Source organism: Neophocaena asiaeorientalis, unplaced genomic scaffold (assembly GCF_003031525.2).
Source record: "Neophocaena asiaeorientalis asiaeorientalis breed wild unplaced genomic scaffold, Neophocaena_asiaeorientalis_V1.1 scaffold29, whole genome shotgun sequence".
In the NCBI taxonomy this organism is placed as follows: domain Eukaryota; kingdom Metazoa; phylum Chordata; class Mammalia; order Artiodactyla; family Phocoenidae; genus Neophocaena; species Neophocaena asiaeorientalis.
This window is the reverse complement of record NW_020174423.1, coordinates 7,545,188-7,569,330: the sequence shown is the minus strand read 5'-3', so window position 1 is coordinate 7,569,330 and position 24,143 is coordinate 7,545,188. Positions and strand designations below refer to the sequence as shown.

General features: G+C 39.4%; 2 protein-coding genes across 4 annotated transcripts in view; one reads left to right on the top strand and one right to left on the bottom strand.

Annotated features, from left to right (window-relative positions):
• Nucleotides 1-19,112, top strand: part of LOC112407305 (integrator complex subunit 8) — a 51,649-nt gene extending 32,537 nt beyond the window's left edge. Inside the window, exons 19-23 of one of the 3 annotated variants that reach the window (XM_024756563.1) lie at nt 1,430-1,503; nt 1,584-1,648; nt 1,813-1,856; nt 5,459-5,578; nt 18,756-19,112. In XM_024756563.1, coding sequence (XP_024612331.1) covers nt 1,430-1,503; nt 1,584-1,648; nt 1,813-1,856; nt 5,459-5,575 — 300 coding nt within the window. In that variant the 3' untranslated portion in view covers nt 5,576-5,578; nt 18,756-19,112. Of the gene's footprint in view, nt 1-1,429; nt 1,504-1,583; nt 1,649-1,812; nt 1,857-5,458; nt 5,660-6,992; nt 7,153-18,755 lie in introns of those variants that run through there. The other 2 variants (XM_024756562.1, XM_024756561.1) reach the window with 2 other exon arrangements.
• CCNE2 (cyclin E2) lies at nt 5,584-18,768 on the bottom strand. The gene is made up of 11 exons (XM_024756564.1): nt 18,729-18,768; nt 18,540-18,636; nt 18,399-18,452; nt 17,311-17,462; nt 15,906-16,041; nt 13,556-13,702; nt 12,177-12,272; nt 10,542-10,676; nt 8,641-8,752; nt 7,725-7,882; nt 5,584-7,080 (listed from the first exon to the last, which is right to left on the bottom strand). Exons 1-11 carry the CDS (start codon nt 18,740-18,742, stop codon nt 6,967-6,969), a joined length of 1,215 nt encoding a protein of 404 aa, XP_024612332.1. The 5' UTR covers nt 18,743-18,768; the 3' UTR covers nt 5,584-6,966.
• Nucleotides 19,113-24,143: the final 5,031 nt, after the last annotated feature.

Genomic DNA, 24,143 nt, shown 5'->3' with positions numbered 1-24,143 from the left:
GGGCAACCTCTTTGGAAAACAACTTGGTGCTTGCTCAAGAAGTTAAACACTGAATTACCTACCATATGACCCAGCAGTTTCACTCCTGGGTATATAACCAAGAAAACTGAAAACATACGTCCACAGAAGAATTTATACGTGAAGTGTTTATAGCAGCATTATTCATAACAGCCAAAAAGTGGAAACAACCCAAATGTTCATCAGCTGATGAACAGATAAACGAGATTTGGTGTGTGTGTGTGTGTGTGTGTGTGCGCGTGTATATATATGTGTACACACACACACACACACACACACATACACACACACAATGGAATATTATTCAGCCATAAAAAAGAGTGAAGTACTGATACATGCTACAACAGGGACGAATCCTGGAAGTTTTATGTTGAGTAAAAAAAAGCCAGATACAAAAGGCTTTGTATTGTATGATTTCATTCATTTGGAATGTCCAGAATAGGGAAATCTATAGAGTCAGAATGTAGATTAGTGGCTGCCAGAGACTGCGGGGTGGAGAGGTAGGGGAGGAATGGAGACTGACTACTAATGGGTATGGAGCTTTTTATTTTTTTGCGGGAGGCAGGTAATGAAATATTATAGACTTAAAAGCGGTGATAGTTGTATAATTTTGTGAATATTCTAAAAACCACTGAATTTTTTACTCTGAAAGGGTTTACATTATGATATGTGAATAATAATCAATTTAAAAATCTTTAAATATTTAAAAAAGAGATCAGCATTATTACTTACATACATGACTGAAATAGATCTGTTTTCAATGTTAAGCAGACTGGCCTACATTTTGCCAAAATGAGCTTCTGTACTTGCCAGCTGTGAAAGGTTTAATTGGATGTTCTATATGTCCTTGAATGTTTGACACTTTTGTTTGGCAGTTTTCCATTCCCTTCAGTTTTCTGAACTGGCTTTTTGCCAGCTTCTTATTCAGATAAAGCTCTAAAATTTTATGATTTAGGTCACAGGGGAAGAAAATATTGGGCAGACAGACACTTGTATAAGGTTTTTTTTTTTTTGTTTTTTTGCGCGGTACGCGGGCCTCTCACTGCTGTGGCCTCTCCCGTTGCGGAGCACAGGCTCCGGACGTGCAGGCTCAGCGGCCATGGCTCACGGGCCCAGCCACTCCACGGCATGTGGGATCTTCCCGGACCGGGGCACGAACCCATGTCCCCTGTATCGGCAGGTGGACTCTCAACCACTGCGCCACCAGGGAAGCCTGGTGCAAGGGTTTTTTACAATTAAAATTGGATGGATTCCATACATATCAGCTGATCCACTCAGCCTGATCTGCGAGGCCTCTTAAATTAAATAATATACTCTTGACATGAAAATCATTAAAAATTACCCCTCCAAAACCAGTAGTCATTGTTGATACTAGTTACATGAAACCATTTTCAATTCTTTTTTTATGTAGGTGGCAATTTTATGTCAGTTCCTCAGAGAGATTGACTACAAAACAGCCTTTAAATCACTGCAGGAACAAAACAGGTATGAATGGTTTTTGAAATAAAATGAAGTTGAAATTTTTCTGCTTAAGAAAGAGGAAGTAACTGAGTTCTGTTTTTCAGTCATGATGCTATGGACTCCTACTATGACTACATATGGGATGTTACCATTTTGGAATACTTGACTTGTATCCTTCATCAACATATGTGTGTGCTGTTAGAACAATTCATTTCTGTAAATTAAAGAAGTATTTAATATTGTGTATGTTCTAAATAAAAAACAAAGAACAGTTGAGAATCTATCGTGATATTTAATAGTATCAAATTTATTATTCTTAACTAATTCATTTAGATCTTCATCACAAAAGAGGAGAAACAGATAAAAGACAAATTGCGGTAAGTTATTTTATGCCTTGATTCTTCAATGATGTGCTTAATTTCCCTAATACTAAACGATTTCCTGTCTCATACAGCATCAAAGTCCTTACAGTGGCCTGCAAGGCCACATGTGACTTGACCTCTAGCTATTCATTCAACTCTCCCTTGCTAACTTCTCCTACACCAGTACCCCTACTGTTCTTTGAACATGCCAAGAACGTTCACTACCGAATGGCCTGTGAAATTTTCTCTTGCAGGAACATTCTTTTAACTCCCCTCAGGTCTCTTCTCAAATGTCACCTTCTTAAGAAGTAATTGTCCTTTCCTGACCATCTTATAAAATAGCAATGTCTCTCCCCCTTTCCCTCCAATACTCTTATTCTCATTTCCCTTTTAAAACTTTTCTCCATAGCACTTATCTACAACTGACATACTGTATATTTACTTATTTATTGGCTGCTTCCCCATGAGGTAGGAATTGGTTTTGTCACAGTTGATACCTAGAATGGTGCCTGGCAAATAATAGATGCTCAGTAGTTACTTGATGGATGAATTATTTATTTAAATTTGACTTATAAACCAAAACATTACAAATTCATGGTCATTTTTACAAGCCTAACATTTGCTGTGTCACTATTACCATATATGTTTTCTCTTTGCTCTTTCACTCATTAATAAAAGTATATGCCGTTTATTAAGTGTCCTTTAAAGCTTTTTACCTGGACTAAATTGTATGTCCATTATTTAGAGGAGACAGAATAACAACAGCATCTTTCAAAAAAAGGAAAAAGAACATGGTCCAGTTCCACTTAACTGGAGACTACTCATTCCCCCATTTCCAACTTATCCAGGGCTGGAAGGCAATGCTGAAAATTTCCCAGTTCCCTGATGGCATTTCTAGACTATCTCTACTTGTATCATTTTTTAAGCCCTTTCTCCTTGGAAGCTTACACCTACCTCCTTACTAGCTCATCTAAACAACTACCTGGATGTTCCTGTGCATGCATCAAAAGACATGTGATCAACTTATCCAACACCCCTGGCACTCCAGGTTCCATTATCACCTTTACTCTTCATCAGCCACCCATGGCCAGACCTTTTTGTCAGAATTGCTCTGCATAAGATCTCTGTGCCAGTAATCTATCCCTTTCTTACTTCCGGGCTCCCATGTTCCTCATCATCAGTGAGATGTTCAAGTTCATGACCAAGTTTTCCCCAGTCTGTCAGCCCTTTTCCAACTTCTGTTCCTTCCCTACTGACCTTGAGTACAGCAAATACTGGCCTGTGTACTCTCAGAGATACTGATTCATTTGATCTGAGATGAGACCCTGGGATCCAATTTTTAAGTTTTCCCAGGTAGTTCTGATTATAAACCAGATTTGGGAACCCCTTCTATCTATGATTGACTGTCGGGACTACTCTGATTAATATTTTCAGCATCTTTGCTTTTTTGTCTTTTGCTTCACCTGGAAAAGTCCCAACCCTGAATCAGTTCAAAAATTTATGCTTTTTCTCCCCTGAGCCACTGAGTTCTGTTGGAAAAAATCCTACAGCTGTATAAACTTGTGCCACTACCAAACCATGGCCTCCAACCTTAGCTGGCCGCTCATTTCTTTTGTTTACCTGCCAGTGGTCAGTGGTCTGCATTCTTTTTTAGGGAATATTTTAGACTTTCACCCTATTAAGCCCCTGTCCTCTCTCCCTTTTCCATTTTCAGTAACTTCCTTGTCTGTTTGGAGTAGACCAGAAAAAAAGACTGATCAGCCCCTGTCCTTATGAAAGTTATATAGTCTTGGGAGTTGTGGCCCCGTGAGTGGCAGCTTCACATTCCTGTTTCAGGTCCCTGCTTTCCACCTTCAAAATAATTGACAACTGTATTCATTGTTAAGTCCACGCTTTTAGTCAGTAAAAGCTTATGCTACTCCTTGATGAAGACAAGTTTTTATGCTTTTGATTCTATCCTTTCAGTGATTGTCCCTTTCAGTTTGTTATCTCCTCTCCTATATTGTCAACCACTCCCATACCTATAAACTATTTCATCCTTAATAGAAACTTCTCTTGACTGTACTCCACCTCTCTCTCATCCCTTCTCTGCCTAGTTTTTTTCTTTTGCGGTACGCGGGCCTCTCACTGTTGTGGCCTCTCCCATTGCGGAGCACAGGCTCTGGACGCGCAGGCTCAGCGGCCATGGCTCACGGGCCCAGCCGCTCCGCGGCATGTGGGATCTTCCCGGACCGGGGCACGAACCCACGTCCCCTGCGTCGGCAGGCGGACTCTCAACCACTGCGCCACCAGGGAAGCCCTCTGCCTAGTTTTTTAAAGCTCTTTGATCCAATACAATTTGACTTCTGCCGTCCCCACTCTAACTGTTCTCAAGGGTCACCAAATGCCAAAGCCAGTGAATACTTTTCAGTCTTTATCCTGTTGTTTACACTCCTTCCTTCTTGAAATTCTGTATTCCTTTGGCTTCCCCGGCATTTTTACTCATTTCTTCTCCCTGACTCTTCTGCCTTTTCTTCTTTGTGGGTATTTCCCTCTGTCTACCCCTTAAACTTGGTTTTCCCAAGAAGTTAGTCCTTGGGTATTTTCTGATTGCCCTACATTCTCCCTAGGTAACCTCATCCCCTCATGGTTTTGACCACTACCCATCTAGGACGTGTTATTTCTCTCAAATATCTGGCTCCTATTTCAATTTGTGTCTTATACTTTGAACTTTTATAGCCAGTCGTCTTCAGGATACTTTGTCTGAAATAACTCTAGTTATACCCCACTACTAGGTTTTTCCACATGTATTCTTTCATGTGGAAATGGCATCATCCGCAGTTCCTCCTACCCACTAACCTAACTGATGATCATTTCTGGATAGTCTTAGCTCCCTTCAAGCTACCTATCAGAATAGTTCTTGTTGTTTAAAAAAAAAAAATATATATATATATAGGAACTTCTTTAAACAAAAGGTAATTTTAAGGTCCTAAAACATGCTCTCACAAAACACTCCATGGCAGAATACTATTATGGATTTTTATCAGGCTCAAGTATTTCTAATCATGAAAGAGAAGGGTCACTATATATTATACTGCTGAGCAAACTAGATATATTTTACGTATTAAAAAAGTGAAGCCCTGAAACATGAATTTTGATATTTCAGGTTATTTTGTAGGAGCCTTAATTGTAAAAATGTGTCAGATTACATGTAGAGTTTATTTACTGTTTTTTTTAAGATACTTTATTTATTTATCTGGCTGCACCAGGTCTTAGGTGCAGCATGTGGGATGTAGTTCCCTGACCAGGGAATCGAACCCGGGCCCCCTGCACTGGGAGCATGGAGTCTTAGCCACTGGACCACCAGGGAAGTCCCTTTACTGGTATTTTTAGTCAAATAAATTTACATGAATTTACTTAATGTTACTGAAGATAATTCCACAAACTATGGTTCAGTAACTGATCTTTTCCTTGAGTGGCTCCAGTCAGTCTTTGTTAATTTCTTCTACACCTCTTAGCATCTACAATTAGAGGTTCAGTTTATCATTGTTAGCAAGTAGGTAGTTTTATATTTTGTATACTAGCAAAACTTTGTTTTTGACCAGACCTCTAATAACATCACTTTTCTGTTTTGGAAGATCAAAGCCATCGGCCAGACAGAATTGAACGCAAGCAACCCAGAAGAAGTGTTACAGCTGGCAGCGCAGAGAAGGAAAAAAAAGTTTCTTCAAGCAATGGCAAAACTTTACTTTTAAGCAGTTAGTTAAAATTTTTTAACTTTTATTTTTTAAACAATGGGCTAAAAATAAACAGTATTAAAAGATTAAGTTTATATAATACATATTTACATATTTAGTGGCGTTTTCTTTTCAGACAAAATACTGAAACATTAGTTTAAAAACAAAAACTCTACAGAAGACTTCACACCATAACAATAGCTTAAATTTATAATTTCTTCAAAGGAAGAAGAGATTCACATGTCCAGTAATAAACTAGTAATCTAGTATAATTTTTCTAATCAAATCCATTTTTGAGGCTGAAATTTCATTTTTAAAAAACTAAAATATTTATGTAGAAGTAGCTATATACAGCAAGTTCTTATGTCAAGGTTTTGTTTTTTAAATAAATAGATTTCTAGGAGTCGTATACATTTACTGCTTTTCTGCCTTAAGAAAATACAAGTTTAGGTCAAGTGTTAAGCTTTATCACTTTGACACTGTCCTTAACTCATAATGTAGGAATTTAAAAAGGACCTTAGCAGTTTTGCAAACATAAATAAAGCCTTAGTCACACTAAATTGAGATAACCCTAAAGATTTTTTTTTTAGAGTAATAAAGTGACTTTCTCATATAAATAGTTTGAAAGGGTACTTAAGTTTTTCGCCCAAATTGTGATGTACGAAAAAGTTATTATAAAGCAACTTATACGTCAAAGCCCCATGTAGGAGCCACAGCATTTATCTTGTTTATAATTTCTTTGGCATTCCCACTGTTTAGAGCACAGTTTAAACACCATGTTCATCTAAGATTTACTGGTTAAAAACGTTATGGCAAGGCAAATAAACATAGCCAAACAGATTAAAGTTCACCATTTTTAAAAATTCAAGTTTTATAATAGCTTGCTACAGCAGCTATAGATAAATTAGTCACCTTATTACAAAACTAAACCTTTGTAAACAAGATTAAATTTTATTTTCAAGAACCAAATTGCACTAGTTAAGAGTTTATAAATTTTGAGAATCTAAAAACTAGATTCAAAGTACTGTATCACTTAATGTACCCTGTAAGGTAGCACTTATCTAGTCAAAAACTCCAATGATGAAATTCCTAGTTTATCAAGATAAACATAGTAACACCGTATCAAAGAAATTCTTGTCATGAATCATGGCTGGCTTCTATCCAGTCAATGTTGGGAATGAAGTCATCTTCGTAAACAAGTCCTGCTGTTTCTTTAAACAGCGAATATAGGAGTTAAATTTCCTCCTTAGTGCCAATTTTAAGTGGTTTTTTAAATCAGAGAATGCCAGTGAAACTTCTGAATCGGCCAGGACAGCCACAGCACTATTTTCCTGTAAGACTTAAGTAGTTAAGTTCTATGAAATGCTACACAGCACTTCATCACTTCCAACTTGTTTGCTCAGTTAACTTTAGTGTTTTCCTGGTGGTTTTTCAGTGCTCTTCGGTGGTGTCATAATGCCTCCATTGCAAACTGGTGACAACTGTCCCCCCTTTCTGAAGGTGTTTATATAATTTACTTCATCCTGTACACGTGAAGAAATCATGCAGAGATTAACAGCTAAGATAAAGCATTGATATGGTAAAACAAAGTCAAACAATACTTCTGTGTACTAATTTGAGACTACGTAGGCCTAATATAATCCTCTCTTTATGTGTTTGCAACTGTGATTAGTCATATTTTAGAGGTTCAACTGCCTGCAACTTGTATTTTTAAAAACTCTTACCTGGACTATTGGCATTAATCTTGAGACACTTCATAAATCTTGCTTTGACTTCAAAGTTATTTTATTAGCTTTTCTACATTTTTTTTTTTTTTTTTTTAGTACGCGGGCCCCTCACTGCTGTGGCCTCTACCGTTGTGGGGCACAGGCTCCGGACGTGCAGGCTCAGCGGCCATGGTTCAGGGGCCCAGCCGCTCCGCGGCATGTGGGATCTTTCCAGACCGGGGCATGAACCCGTGTCCCCTGCATCGGCAGGTGGACTCCCAACCACTGCACCACCAGCGAAGCCCAGCTTTTCTACATTTTGAAATCAGTGTGCCCATTGGAACTTTCTATCCCCTACCATCTTATATAACTGCTTGAAATATTATTCCGTAGTAGCCTTACTATCAGTTTCAGTGACTTACCAAATAGTAAGACCAAAAAACTACAAGAAAGAAACATACCAGCATAGCCAGATAATTTGTATGTGTCTGTATATTGTGTCTGTCTTCCATAGAAATCTTCTTAAAAACCTTCAGCTTCACTGGGCTAGTACTTTTTACTATGCTGACAAAAGGCACCATCCAGTCTACACATTCAGAAATGTTGTCCCATTCCAAACCTAGATAAAGAAAAGTTAGAAAAATGTGAAGGTTACATCAGAAACATATGCCTACTTATTTGCTTGTGCTTCATAATTTAAAGATAGTTAATTTAAAATTCATGTAAAAAAGGAAACCAAAACAAGCACATAATATAAACCAAAATCAACGAGTTTATGTGGGATTAGCAGCTGTAAACTACTGTATATAGGATGGATAAACAAGGTTCTACTGCATAGCACAGAGAACTATATTCAATATCCTGTGATAAACCATAATGGAAAAGAACATAAAAAAAGCATGTCTCTATATGTATAACTGAGTCACTTTGCTGCACAGCAGAGATTGGCACAACATTGTAAATCAACTATACTTAAAAAAAATTAAAATAAAACAAGTTTAGCAAGTCAAAACAGACTATCACTCTCAAATATGTTTATAATGTGACTATTTTGAGGGAGAAAAAGACTTAAAGCTTCTTAGCCAGTACCTGCTACATAGGAAATTGAAATTGTCAAAACCCAAAGAACTCTTTAATGCGGAGCTATAATTATATTGACTAACTTCAACTGGATTTAAATTCCATTTGACCTTATTTTTTGTTTGTGGATATATATTGAGGATTAGAAAGTACTTCTAATAGAAGGGAGGATAATCGCTAAACTGCTAACTTTTTTCCATTAAAATTTTAAATTCTTGTTTAGCAGGATGCTAAGTTCAAAATAGTCCCTTTAAAATTTGTGAATGGGTAAGAAGAGAACAAAATATACTGTCTTACCTGAGGCTTTCTTAACCACTTCACGAGAGGTAAAATGGCACAGGGCAGCAGCAGCGAGTATTCTGTACTGGAATTCTAATGAATCGATGGCAAGAATACACAGATCTAAAAGCTAACAGAGGAAAAAGTATAAGAATTTAGGAGAAGGATGAGTACTACACGTCTCTACTAAACATCAGTCAGCTAACATTTTAGATTGCTTATGATGTGGACCATATGCCAAGAATTGCTAAAACTACAGGGATCCAAAGAGAAATAAGCTGCCACCCTGCAGGAGGTTCAATCTTGTTAATAAACAAGTAAAGGATTGTTACGATATAGCATGATGTGTACTATTAGGAAGCGCACCTGATCCAGAGTGGGGAAGACAGGGAAGACTTCTGCTTAAATGAGTCTTAAAATACAAGGTAGCCAGGAAGACTGGGAGGTAGAGAGTGTTCTAGATATAGGAAACAGAATTTACAAAGATAAATGAGAAAGGATTACTTTTCTTTGGAACTCAAGTCAGAACATGTAAGGTAAAAAATATGACATAAGGAATATCTTTCCTTCATTATTTTAAAAAAAGGGGGTTGCTGGAGAGGCATGGCCTAGGTTAGATCATAAAGGGTCTTTAAGAAGTCAGAACTTTAAAGTTCTGACTGATTATTGAAGTTACTAGAAGATTTTAAATCAGGGAAATTACATTTTAAGAACAATCCCTTAGACTGTGGTGAAGCAGAAACACAAGAAGGGAACATGTTTCTAAACAGATGAGTTGAGAGGTAGTACAATCCAGGCAATAAGAGATCTGAACAACGATCAGTGAAATTATGTAAAAAGGTTAGATTTCAGAGGTCTGAGGTGATACCTGTCCAGTGAAATAAAACTTGCTTTTGTCCCCATGGGTCCAGAAGACAGAAACACGAGTAGAGGAGTTGGAAATGAATTATTACTATTATATACCTCTAGAAGCTTTCCACACTGTTTATCAGCTTATCAAAGGTTTGCCCTATCAAAAGCGTTTAGCTGCCTAGGATAATCTGGGATGCTAGGAAATCTGAGGGAAAAAATTAATATGACTTCATTAGAAAGTTCTACAAAATGAACCAATTCTAACATATTTACTGGTTCTCCAGTTTTAGTGTTCATAATGAGTTTACTAAAACACAAGTTGAATTTCAACGTAGGTTACTTAAACCCATCCAGAGTACCACAGTTTCTTCAGTTCCATGTGTAAGATTTTCACATCCTACACAGAATAAGAATCTGGGTGTTCTTCACTTATATATGGCAGGTACAGCAGCCTTAAGATCCTACCTATGAGAAGCAGGCAGGAAAGAACGGTACCCTCCTCCTGTAATTACTTTCTTAGAATATTTGTTATACACTGGCCTAGGAAAGTTTAATTTAAACTTAAAGTTTTAAATAATGTTATAACTAAATTAGGTGATTTTAATTTTAACACATAAAATAGGTTCCCTGTGTATTCAAATATGAGTGTAAGATAATTTTACAGAATAATTTCATACTATTATAAAACCTAAAACAACTGGCTGAAAAATACCTTTCCCCATGTTACATCAAAAAGAGGTATTTGGGCTTCCCTGGTGTCCCAAAAAAAAAAAAAAAAAAAAAAAAAAAAAGTATTTAACTCTCTACCTCATACTCCTAAAGAGTAAAAAGTGCTCATAATATATTTAAATGCAAGTTTTAAAACTTTGTTTTCTAGAATTTTCAGTAAGCAGTGTAAATATTGGGGACAGAATTTTATGCATCAGAAGTTTTGTTCTAGTCAATTAAGGAATGAATTTAATTCAGTATGCTGTCATTTTGTTGTGTTGCCTATTTAGCACTATAAATACCCTAAACAAAACCTGTAATTAAAAACATTAGCAAATATTCAATAAAAATATCAATACCTGAGCTATTTGAATGAACTTTTCCTGAGAATACTGAGGTAGAAGAACTTTAGGAGCATCTTTAAGAGCATCAACTTGGAGGAAGAGATTTAGCCACGAGATGACTGTTACAGGACAAAGTTCCCATTTTAAAGCCTGTTAATGAAATTAAAATGCCTGTTAATAAGTGTAGGTATATATACCACATTATATAGGTACTTCCTTAAATAGTCATTTAAGAAACTTTTTGCTTTGGGCATATTTCTTCCTATTTTCATAACCATTTATATATAGATACCTCACAATCTAAAGCTGCTTGTGTTTTAGTCTATTATTGATACAGACCCCTTTATTATTCTCTAGTTATCTTTATTGACAAAGTTCCTTGGACCTATTTTTCATTCCTACTTTTCTCATTTCTTGCAGCCCCTCATCTTCCAAACGTATTCTTTATTGCAACTGCCCTTTTAATTTTATTCAATAACTTCACATCTAATTCCATTCAGATCTCCGAAGAACTGATTCTACACTTTTTCTTTATGTGATCTATAATGGCTTCTGTTCAACATGTAAAAGCTAAAAAAAAGACAAATCCTAATTTATGATTCTCTCCATGAAGCCCTGGGACTTTACCATTTATAAGAAGTCAAAAATAATTAGGAGAGAACAGAGAGTCTTAATGCCTGTAGGACCACCCAGAGGACTCCATCTTCCCATTATATGTCGTCCTCATACTATACTTCAGGCCTGAATCTGTGTAACTTTGTTACTAGAACATTAGAACTATATTCAATGTCTTATAATACCCTATAATGGAAAAGAATCTGAAAAAATATATATATATAAAACTGAATCACTTTGCTGTACACCTAAAACTAACACAACATTGAAAATCAAGTATATTTCAATAAAAAAATTTCTTTTAAAAAGAACAATATCAGCATGCCAACAAGATCCCATTCTTACAGAGCTATCAATCTGAATGTTTATAAACATAACAAATTTATATTATAATGTATACAGTTTATAGATAATCTTGTAAATGAAAGTCATATTGATTGTGTTTTCTTGTGTCCTATTTATAAAACCAGGATGCTCAAATTTCATAACATACTTTCTAGTAGCTAACATTCACCCTTTAATCTCTAATTCAAGGCCCAATTAAACATCTTTTTTTTTTCCAACTAGCTCTTTACTTTCTTTTTTTTGTTTGTTTTTTAACATCTTTATTGGAGTATAATTCCAATTAAACATCTTAATGCTTCTTTACCCTTCTATTAAAAGCCTTTCCCATGCATATAGAAAAGAAAAAAGGCAGTGAAATAATTCTCATTCTCCACCTGCTGGAAGAAGTGGAAAATCAGAACTAAGATTTGAGAATCACTGTTGGAACTCATTTATATACACATGATATGCTAACTACCTATAAGTTTCGAAAGTGTTGTTAAACACTTTTAAATTAAGAAATAATATTCTCAATATAGGAGAATTGAAAGATACAGAAAAATAGAGTTTACAGGTTAAGCAAATTCCCCTCCCATCTTAGAACTGGATCCTAATACTAAAATCTCAGTTTTGACTACTTAACATTGTAGTCTTTGAGTTTAGTAAATTACAGTTATTAAATTGCAACTAGAAATAAAGATACATTATTACCTTTAATATAATGAGTTCCATCCTTAAGATATCCTCTTCACTGCAAGCACCATCAGTGACATAAGCAAACTCTTGCAGCTTAGGAGCGTAGATTTCCTTTAAAATAGATTTAATTAGTATCAAGCACAGTTGAGAGTGAGATTAAAACAAAAGAATTATATACAAACCAATCTAGGCTTCATTTTTAAAGGACAAAATGATTATAAATCTTAATAAAATAATTCTATGATAGCCAAAGCAACCTTACCTTTAAAGATGTTTTTCATACCTGGGTATCTAAATTAGCCAACTATATTGATTGAAACATTTTTATAGAACTGATTTTGAATCTTCGTTAATAAACAATTAGACTATTTTAACCAGTCATTTCAGTGACTGGTTAAAACGAAAAGCCAAACTTGTTTTAGGATTGCCTAGTATATCAGACTAAAACAAGATACTCAACAAACAAGGTCTAGAAATTGAAAACATTAACTTTATCCTAGTACAAAAGTATGGTTATTCAAACAATAATTTGTGCAGTTTCGTTGATGACAGGTCTGTCTTAACAGTTCAGAGAATAACAACTAGAATGACCAGAGGAGTAGAAGAGATGTTGCCACAAATGAGAACAGGCTAAAGATCAAGATTTCAGTCTAGAAAGGTATCTGAAACACACCATGTGATTTCAGGTAAGGATATACTGAATACAAACTTATTCATCAAATTTGGCAGAATTTGGGGATAGCCCTTAAGGCTCAAAAGAAAAATGTGGAAGAGGAGAAAAATACACTTAAGGAAATTAATGCATGATTCACAGTCCCTCTTCTACCCTCAAAACAATACAGGCTTCAAAAATTTCAGATGAAGGTACTAACGATATCCTTATGTGTTGAATTTAAGAAAAGTAGATTGAGATCGTGTGAAGGAAAATCTCAGGCAGGAAAGGTGTTTCCTTCTATCCTAGCACCATCATCAGATATAAAAATACTAGGCTGGATATAGACCATTATTCTAACCTAACATAGCATTTATTGCATTTGATTGGTTAATTAGGTTTCAGAGACCATTTTATTGAATCCAAGTGCTATAACTAGGTATAGAGAGACAGCGTTGGTCATTTTGTTTGGCACAGTTAGCCATGGAACATTTCACCTAGATACTAGTTCTAGAATCAAACCAGGGACTTATAATAGGCTCAGATACTTTGAAGGGAACCATGATAATTATCCTTCCACCCAAATCATAGTGTTCAGAAAATGTATTGGAAAAAATTCACTCATCTTTCCTAAGGATTAACATATCAAAAGTGGTACATAGTATTCTCTGGGATTAATGAATTGGTTAAGACAAAAAAAGTTTGCGGTAAATATATCCATGGATAAACTTTGAGAACTTACCTCAAGTTTGGAAGCAATGAATAATGAGGTAATTCCAATGAGTTGAAGCATGTTTTTATTTATATCCTTTTGTGTCAACATAAATCTATCAAAAAAGTCTTGCGCAAGATAAAATGTTTCCCTATGAAGTGTGTATACTTCACACACCTAGAGAAGAATCCATTTAAATATTATTCCATTAATTTCTCCAAATTAGAAAGTTACCTCTTAGCATACCAGATTTCAGAACACTTTCTGAAGTCCAACTTGCTTTTTAGGATACCAAAGCTAAAATGGGGGAAAAATTAACATGTGCTAATAGGATAAACCTATTACAGTCCTCTTAGTTTTATAGGTTTTTTTCACATAGACTTACTGTGTTTATTCCCAGATACATTTACACTTGCTGACTATGGCTGAGTACTTTTTTCCTATTAAGCTTCTAATGTTTTTTAAATTAATTTTTATTGGAGTATAGTTGCTTTACAGTGTTGTTAGTTTCTACTGTACAGCAAAGTGAATCAGCTTTACGTATACATATATCCCCTCTTTTTTGGATTTTCTTTCCATTTAGGTCACCACAGAGCATTGAGTAGAGTTCCCTTGGCTATACAGTAGGTTCTCATTAGTTATCTATCTTATTCATAGTGTCAATAGTGTATATATGTCATCTAATTTTTATTGATGCCAAATGAGTAAGTTTTTATGCTTCGTTTATACTCTAATAGTTCCAACTGATTCTCTTCATCATTCTAGATACACATTTAACGACAAAATGACAACTCTGTTCCTTTCAATGTTCTTACATCATTTAAGAATTATAGAAGAAAACTGAATGAATAACAATGGTGATTGACAAAATTTTTATCTTATTCTTTGTTTCTGACTATAATGGGATTCCCCTAATGTTTCACTATTGTTATTAATAATAAGTAGTATCTGTCATTTCCACACTTAATATAGGGAAAGCTTTTAATTCTCAAAATAACTTCATGAAGTAGGGAGGAAACAGGGACAGACATACATGAGTTTCTAATAAACAATGTGTTAAGGAAATCTATCCCTAGTTTATTGCATATTAAAAAATCAGGAATGTATACTGAATTTCAAAAAATATCTTTTACATCTATGATATATAACCTTATGATTTTTCTCCCGTAAACTATTAATAGATTTTCAAATGTTGGACCATTTTTGCATTCCTAGGTTGAAAGAAATACTAAGACAAAGTAGAGTTTAATGCTCTGCTGGATTTGATTTATTATATTTGGTTTTGTATATATAATCATATATTTAAGGGAAAATAGGGATAAATTTGATAGACAACCACTGAATAAAAATCAATGTAACATAAAAAGGCAAAATAAAATAACATCAACATAATTGTGCTTAAGTTGCATCTATGATCATTAGATATTCAGAAAAGTCAAAATCCAACTACATTCTTGTACACACGATTGAAACATAATCTTCCCTTCTAGTCAGAATAAGGAATAAGATGACCTGACTCAAAAGGACAACAGTTTGCAGTCTTAACGAACTTTTCTGATAGCTTCTGAGATCTATTCTGCCGTGTGTTTCTCCACCAAAAAGCCTGTGGTAGTTCCCCCTTGGAGTTCATTGTCTCTATCTATATTAAAGACAGGGAAACTACAGAGCAAATATCCAGGGGTTGGGGTAAAATTAGTTTGTTATCAATATAAATAATCATTTCAATAATTTTAGAGATTCTTTCAGAATTATTATCCAGAGAAAGGGAATGGGCCTAAACAAGAGAGGGCACAGATATTTAGGGCACAGGCATTTAGGGACTTCTGGATCACTATTATTCCTTTAGATTAATGGTACAGCTCATTTCTGAAAGGAATAGAGGGATATAACAAAAGCAAGCTACATGGAGCCTCGAGGGCTTAGGGCTACTGGATATTCAAAGCCTCCTTATCATTTAGGATATAGAAATTAGGATTCCAAATCATAATTTGATTTTGGTGATGAAGAAAAGGACTTCTGAGGGTCCTGAAGCCTAGTCCTGGTTCTTTACATTGCATAGCAGAATTCAGAACCTTGTCAAATTCTGTTCCTCTTGAGTATCCTTGGCACCAGGCACAGTGCCTAGTACACAGCGATACTCAGATACCACAATTTCTGAATTGGGTTTGGGTTGTATGGGACCTAGTGGCTGTGTCCTCATGATTTTGCTCTTATCAAGCAGTCATTTTCCATTTTGGTATCCTCAACTACAGTGAGTAGCCCCCCAGAATGGCTCCTGGCAATAGGTAATATACCATGAAGGCACATGGAAAGCATATTTCTGTCTAAATGTTTTTCCATCATACAGACAAAAAAGGAAATTTGTATTGCTGGAACATACCTCTAAAAGCCAGTCTAGAAGTATTGACCTCATCTGTGGTTCCAATTCAGAATGCAGAACTTCAAAATGTTTGTCATGAACATATCTGGTCTCTTTTTTTAACATGTTTAGCCAAACATCCTGTGAACATCCCCAGCTATGGAAAGGGGCAAAATAAGTGTGACCTACATAATATACAAGCTACCTGTTTCACATAGAGTAAACTCAACTTTCAAACACTGAAATCCAACTTTGAATTAGAATTTGAAAGGACAACCTCTTAAAGTAAATCAGGAAAAATTGCTACTTTTAGAAACCATTTCTTTAGCATGAAATTATACAGCAAGAACTTGGACTATGAGAATCTAAATTGACAGATTTCAAGAGTGCTTTTTAGTCCCGATCTATTTATAATTTACAAAGGCACCTGTTTAAGATAACGATGTTTTCTCAAGAGCAACACTAAAAAAGTAAATATTTAAAGCATATGATCCCAGCAGAGACAGTCTCAATCACCTCCAAACAGATCATCACTACATTACAGTGGGGTTAAGGTGGGACAGTATGGAGAAGAGGAAGACTGGTGAGTTTAAGTGTATGAGTCCATTAATTTGCTTATTAAAGCCAAATATAAGTTATTACACCACACATTTTATATAAGTTGTACCTCTTGGTCATTCATTAACTAGAAAAAGTATAGACCTTAGGAAGTAGGCTTGGTAAGAAAGAAAAATAGCTGATCTATCAAATGAAAATGCTGTACATGTTAAAATACTTCCATGTTAACAATTTAGATAAATTATTTAAACTCCATTAAAAATGTGATTCAGGGTTTCCCTGGTGGCACAGTGGTTAAGAATCTGCCTGCCAATGCAGGGGACACGGGTTCGATCCCTGGTCCGGGAAGATCCCACATGCTGCGGAGCAACTAAGCCCGTGCGCCACAATTACTGAGCCTGTGCTCTAGAGCCCGTGAGCCACAACTACTGAGCCTGTGTGCCCTAGAGCCCATGCTCCGCAACAAAGAGAAGCCACCACAATGAGAAGCCTGTGCACAGCAATGAAGAGTAGCCCCCGCTCACCGCAACTAGAGAAAGCCCGCGCACAGCAATGAAGACCCAACGCAGCCAAAAATAAATAAATAAATAAATCATAAATAAATAAGGTGACTGAGTTCTTCTGATAAGGCTTACGGTCTTCAGCAAGCAAGTGAAAATAATGTTATAGAATCAATGTTTTAAATACCCATGTCATTTGCAAATGGCATTACTGTCAGATAAAATAATATATGCTTAAAGACTAGTAAAAAAAACAGTTTTTCTACAAGTTTTTTGAATAATGAAAGCAAAAAATACCTCAAAATAGCACCATATATTACATCAGTAAATTTTAATCTTTGACATTAAATTACTGAAATTTTTCTTACCTTAAATCAGGCAAAGGTGAAGGATTAATGAAAAGATTTTTAAATCTGTAATTTGTAAATCTGGAGAAGTCGCTTGTTCCTATTTCTTTGTGGGGTGTTTCAATGATAATGCAAGGACTGATCCCCCCAGATAATACAGGTGGCCAACAATTCTGTCATTTAAAAAAAAATAAAAAGAATATCTTTGTGAAATAGACAAACCAGCTTTTGTCTTGGATCTTTTATAAATGAAAGCTAATACTTCTAAACAGTCTACATTTTCCCCCAAACACCGTCCTTAGCTAACATTGCTGACTAATTTAAGCTGACATACATATTTTATAAATAAACCATATAGCTCATTTCAATCTTCATAAAGAGTAACAGGTAGGATGTTTTATACAAAATACAATTCTGGAAATACAAGACGTTAGGTACTGAGGGAGAGGAGAAACAACAAAACACGTGTGTAGTCAAATATTAATCACTTTCAAGATTATAAAATTTTCCCTCTGTATTTAGCAATAGTGGCCAGGGCACCTTGTTTTATAGACAGCTACCCCCGCCCCATACTCGTTAAGGCCTTTTCCACTACTTTCAAATACAGGAAGACAAGACCTTTAAAGTGGAAACAATTACTTAAATACTTAAAGGACACTTTCGCCAGTCAATGCTGGTTTCAAAGAGAACCACTGTTAACAAAGTGTCTTCTGTACAACACATAGGAAGAATAGGTGGCAAAGGGCTGGGTGCCAGTCTGTCAGTGACCTCACATCCTATTTATGCCCTAGGAGCAACCATCAGGACTCTCCACTATAGTCAGAGAGGGAACAAAGAGCAGTCCATTGGACAGATTAGGCGGGCCCTGGTGCACCAGGCAGCTCCTAGAGGGAGGGATTTACAAAGAGGAACCAGCTGCGTCAAGGCTTACTCTGTAGCTGTAGTAGGATTCAGGGACATAAAAACCACCCAAAGACAAGCGCCTTCCTGCTGCCCTCGAGGGGCATTAAAAGTGTCAGAGGAACCTTCCTATCACAAAGCAATAACACAATTCTATTCTTTTTTGTCCTACATTTGTTTCCCCCAAACCTAGCCCAGTTCTGCATTACCCTAATCTCATACTGATGTTTCTTGATGACCTCCTCTTTTCTTTTTTTGACATCCTGGAAAATAGAAAAGGCCATTGTTAAACTAAAGTCCCTGCAAGGAATTTTCTCTTTCTCCTCTCTCTCTTCCCCCCCTTAACTCACCTGGGCCGTTTTTCTCTTCTTGGCCTGAATTATCTGGGTTTCTTGTGGGGAATCCGTCTGACTGGGCTGGGGCTGCTGTTTAGCTTGTAAACGGCTACTATAGAGTTTTTAAAAAGGAAGTTTAATTAGTGACGCATTTCAAAGGCAGCAGCCAACTCTGAAACATATTTCCAAGACAAATAACGTTACCTGCGTCTTGACATTCTCTTCTTTCAGGTGTATGAAACCTCTGGAGGTGAGAGGAAAAACCAGAGTCAAATACATTGTCATCCATACTCTCCAAGTGCCATTCAGAGGTTATAACTAAGTCCCTCAGGAGATGACCTGAGCCGTCTTACCACGATGACTTATGCAGTATATTAGTGCATGATTTCGGACTCATGCTTTTGGACACATGCCTGCATTTCCTCAACGAAATGAACAGCCCGGATGAGAGCGTCTTCAGAAATTTGCAAACCACCCTCAGCGCCCGGAAAGCGCAGGGAGGCAGATGGGTCTCTTCTGCGTCCTGCAGTCTCTCCCCCGGACAGCCCGAGTGGGGCTTGGGCAGCGCCCCTACTTCCCCCCTCCCATCCTGCCCAAGCCGCGGGGAGAGGGAGTTGTGGAGGCGAAACACTGTGGAGAAGCCGGTTCCGCGCCAATTTGGAGAGTGGCGGTGGCGGGGAAGCAGGGGGCGGAGGGAACTTGTGTCACGTCCTTCAGTCTCCTTTCCCTCCTTCCCAGCCCCACCGGACCCTGCCCATCGCTTGGAGGGGCACCGGGACCCCGACTACAGATGGGGGATGGGAGTGATGGAAAGGGAGTTCAATTAATAAAGAGGAAAACTGGGCTTGTGGGGGAACTTTTCTCCCCGTGAAGGAGACCCAGACCCCCATCCTCTCTCCTGCGGGATAGCTCCCCAAATGGGGATGGCAGAGAGAAGCCCCTAGAATGAGGGGCTTTTCCGTGGCCTCCCACTTAGGGGCAGCCCTCCATCCACCGCCGCCTCCCAGGCCCCCTGCCAAGGGTCCTGACAGGGACGGATCGCGGGGACCCATCGCCCCCAGATGCCTAGTTCTCAGCCCTCCCACTTTTCCTCCCCTAGGCTCCCGCCCGCGGGACGGATCGGCCCTGAGGGGGGGGCTTTCTCTCCTCCCGCATCCCGCCCTACGCCCAAGCACCTCCTCACCGCCAGACCCGCTACCGCTCGGCTCTCAGCTGGCGCCGGCGCCAACCCAATATATAGGCCGGGCCAGGCCCGCCCCGCACGCATGCGCCTCAGACTGACACCTCCGGACAGTGCGCTCCCCTCCCCCGCGCGCCAGTCCGCAGGCCCGCGCGGCGCACCCTGCCTTGAGTACGCGCCCGCCCACCTCGAGGGGCCGCACAGCCGGCTCGCCTAAGCCCTCGGTCCGCGGTCACCTGAACTTCACCTGCCTGTGCGGCGGGAGGGAGTCTCTCAGAGGCTCCTCCTCCGCAGCCCGGCTCCCCGCCGCTCGGCTTCATCTCCCGCCAGTACGTTTCTGTCCCCTCCCTTTTTCAACTCTCGGACGCCGCGGGTGTCAGGCCGCGGCCCGGCCGCGGCGTACGGCCAGGTGGAGGCGGCTCGGGCGAGCATAGCGTGGCTAGGAAGTGGCCATGCCTTGGCGCACCCTGGCTGTCCCGCCTAGGCCTCCAAGAACCCGGGTTTTCTGAAGAGACTCGGGGACCACCGCCCCTGCGGGAGGAGCGCAGCGTTGGCTGGCGAGCTGGCCAATGGGAGGCGAGGACTGCAGCACAACGTGGAGCGGCTGCAGAACGTAAACACAGCCGGGCGCGCGGCTGGCCACGTGTGTTCCCGCGCGCCACCTAGTCTCCTGGGACCACCGGCAGCCGGCTGTGGCACCCCAGGGCAGCCATGCTCAGGGATGCCTGTCGTGCACTTTGCTCCAGCCCGCCGACCGAGGTACGTATCAACCCTGTTTTCCCGCTCTCTTCTCCGCCGAGCCGGTTACCCTCCCCGTGGGTGGGTCATCCGCACCCCGCCGCCCTAACACTGCCTGGCGGCTTCCCACTCAGCAGTTCCAGCGCAGGAAACGCTCGCGCCAAGCCGCGCGCTCCCTCTCTCCTCTCAACCTCCAATTCTGGGGCCCCCAAGGGTAAACACCTCTCCGGAGCGGGGCCGAGGGTGGCACTGCCCCTTCCGCCAGAGAACAGTGGCTCTCTGGGGGTCCGCCGGGCGGGGAGAACGGTTCCACCACGTGCAGTCTCGGATCCCGCCCCGCCGCCGCCGCCAGCGCGCCCTGCAGAGCCCGCGCGAGCCGTCAGCGCGGGAGGGAGCCGACCGCCTCCGAGCTGTAATGGGAGGAGGCGGTCCGACGCGTTTCCCTCTTCTGACCCCGTATCCAAAATTTGGGTTCCCTCGCTGCCTCTACTAACGCCCCGCTCCAGTGCGCACCAAGATTGGACATCTCCATGCCGCTGATACTCCGCAAACTCGGTTTGCGGTGGGAGCAGTGGGGCTGGGGGACGTCGGCGGGAACAAAGACCCCCGGGGCGGAGGAGCCTTGCGAAGGCTTCCTTGAACCCGCGGCAGCTCGGGCCGGAAGCGGGCAGGCCGTGTTTGTCTCTCTGCCCTGACTCGAGTGAGCCGCTGCGAGAGGCCGGGGAAACCGGGCCGCCTGCGCGGACCCGGCGTTGCGGCCCAGGCGGGAGCCCTTCCCGAGATGCACCAGGAGGCGGCGGGGGGACCGTCCCGGGATCCCCGCCCTGCGCTTTTGTGTTGCGCCGCCCGTGCGGGGCTCAGAGCCTAGAAATAACGAGTGCTCTTTGGGCAAAGTCCTCTTTCAAGATTTTCCCTCTACAGTCTCGCGGCACCGGCAAAGTAATTGTTTTTCTCCCAGATTTACGCATGAGGAAATAAGAGTCTTGCTCAAGGTGACATGGAATCAGAAAAGACCCAGAATCTTGTCAGTCCGAAGAAACGTCATACTATTTATGATGCTTTGACGGCTTTCTCGGAGGGGTGAATTGGCTCTTTTTTGTAGTCACCTCAAAACGCCGTGCTGTTCCGGTGTAAAGCTTAGAGAGCTAACAGCGTGATAATAAGAAATGGGAGGCTTTCCAGCAAGCGCGGGTGACCTGAACATAAGCAAAACTGGTGGCCTCCATGAATGAATTTGGTAGTCAAACCGAAAACCAAGCTTACAGTGTTGATGCCCATCACTGGGCCGACTAGTAGATTACGTGTAACTGAGACACCGTGATTAGAAGTGTTCTTTGGACAATGCCGTTGACTATGAAATGAACAGGGTGCAATCCTAGTAAAGGAGACGTTAAAAACAATCCTAAGACTGCTTTGTGTGGAAACGGACAGAGTGAATTCTGCCGTATTACAGGTACCTGGTCACTGGTCAACTGGGACTAAAAAGAACATGTGCTTACCTTTCAGATGGAGGGAACTTCCCATCTTGCTCTGGCTGTAAGTTATTGGATCCCTCTGAGCATGTGTTTCCTCTAGAAAAGATAAGACACTCGTTTCAAGGGTTGTTTCAAAGATTAAATTTTATACTGTGTATAGAGACCCTCTCTTGCATGTGTACCTGTCATAGAGCAGATGCCAAGTGCTATCTTCACTCTCTTATCCACCCCCCTTACTCATTTATACCCATAGAGATTAAGAAGTAGTTTTAAGGATCCTGAATAAAACAGGAAGCTGAATTATGAAATTGCTGTTTCCCAGAGTTTTGTTCTTGTAATTGTCCTCCTGGGTACCTATTTTAGGTATCATCTTTCAATATGTTTTCTTTGTTTCATATTTGTATATGTTCATTTTTAGCTCCCTCTTCTTCTACTCATCCCAGTTTTAAAATTCACTTACTTTGAAATGTATGAAATCCCTTTATACTTGTAATAATTTTAGAAACTTTGGCATTTTCTAAAGTATACTTTCTCCATTGAAGATGCAAAGTTAAAACACCATGGTAAATAAAGTATTGGCCTCTACAGTGCTCTCATTTTCAGGAAAAAGAAAAAAAAAAAGATTCTTAGAAGGACAGATATTTTTTAAATAAATCAGGCCCAGCCCAGTTATTTCTTGTTTCTGCACCTTTTCTGTGCCATACCTTCTCTATGAAGCCTTCCCAGACCTCTTTCTCTGTGCTTTTCAGTCATGCTCACCTCCCAGGACAATAATTACCAAATAAAATGTCTTTTATCTCCAACTAGGCCTTGGACCTTGTTTTGTTCATTTTTTTTATAGCCAGTACCCACCAGTTCAGAGGCATGCATACATAAGAGGACCTTGGTAAATACTGAATTGAATTATGGATAAGATATCCCATTATAGAACTTTAATTCTGTAAGGTTAGAGTGATAGATGAAAATTATTCCCAATTAATATTAGGATTTTTAAAATTAATAAACTGTTTTTTAGAAAAGTTTTAGATTTACAGAAAAATTGAGCAGGGAGAACAGAGCTTCTATGTAGTCCTCTACCCTTCCCCACCACAGCACAGCTCCCCCATTATTGACATATTAGTGGGGTGCATTTGGTACCATATGAACCAATGTCGATGCATTATATTATTATAATGCAAAGCTAATAATAATTATTAAAGTCCATATATCATTGAGATTTCCTTAGTTTTACCCTAATGTCTTTTTACTGTGGCAGGATACAGATACCACATTTGGAAGTCATGTCTCCTTAAGGTTCCTCTTGGCTGTGACAGTTTCTCACTCAGACTCTCCTTGTTTTTGATGATATTGACAGTTTTGAGGAGTACTGGTCAAATATTAATATTTTGTAGGGTACCTTTCTAGGGGAATTTATCCGAAGTTTTTCTCATGGTTAGACTTTCTCATGGTTAGATGGTTATGGGTTTGGAGGAAGAAGATCACAGAGGTAAAGTGTCATTTTCATCACATCATATCAAAGGTCCATGCAATCGTCATGGTTTATGGCTGCTGACATTGACCTTGACCACCTGGTAGTGTTTGTCAGGTTTCTCCATTGTGAAGTTGCCCCCCACCCCCTACCCTTTCCATACTATACCTACTCTTTGGAAGGAAGTCACTGGGTACAGCCCACTCCTAATGAGTGGGATGTTATGTTCACCCTCCTTCAGGGTGAACATAATTGATTTGGAATTCTTCTGTGTGTGAGATTTGTCTCTTCTCCCCTGTTTATTGAGTCATTCAATGATTTATTTATATCTTCATCTTGTTGCTCAAGTTGTTCTCCCTTTGGTCAGGGTAATACCTGTTTATTGTTATAGGGCTGATTTGAAGTTAAAACTGAATGTGGCTAAATGATAATCAGCATTTCTCACGTAATAGGAGAGGAATAAAACTTTTCCTCCCATTTGATTAGACTTGCTTATTATCCCTATTAGCCAAAACACAACTATAGGAGAAAAATCCTTCCAAATTTTAATACTGGATTGCCCATCAGACTGTTCCTTTTATTGCCTCATCAAGGACATTTTTCAGTAAACTGGCTTCATGATTTACATGGCAAGTGGTGGTACAATGACTCCCAGTGTAGTTTGGTGCCGCTGCCTTGATTCGTGCTAGGGCACCAACAGTTGTATATACCATTGCACTTTCGTCATCAGAGCAAACATTAACACAGTGAAAAACACA

Bases quoted from the DNA above. Each gene is read 5' to 3' on its own strand.
- CCNE2 (XM_024756564.1), bottom strand. The intron at 17,463-18,398 runs GTAATGCAGAAC...TTTAAATGACAG, and splicing joins AACATCAGTATGAGATTAGG to AATTGTTGGCCACCTGTATT. The intron at 16,042-17,310 runs GTAAGAAAAATT...CCCTTTCCATAG, and splicing joins TCACCTTTGCCTGATTTAAG to CTGGGGATGTTCACAGGATG.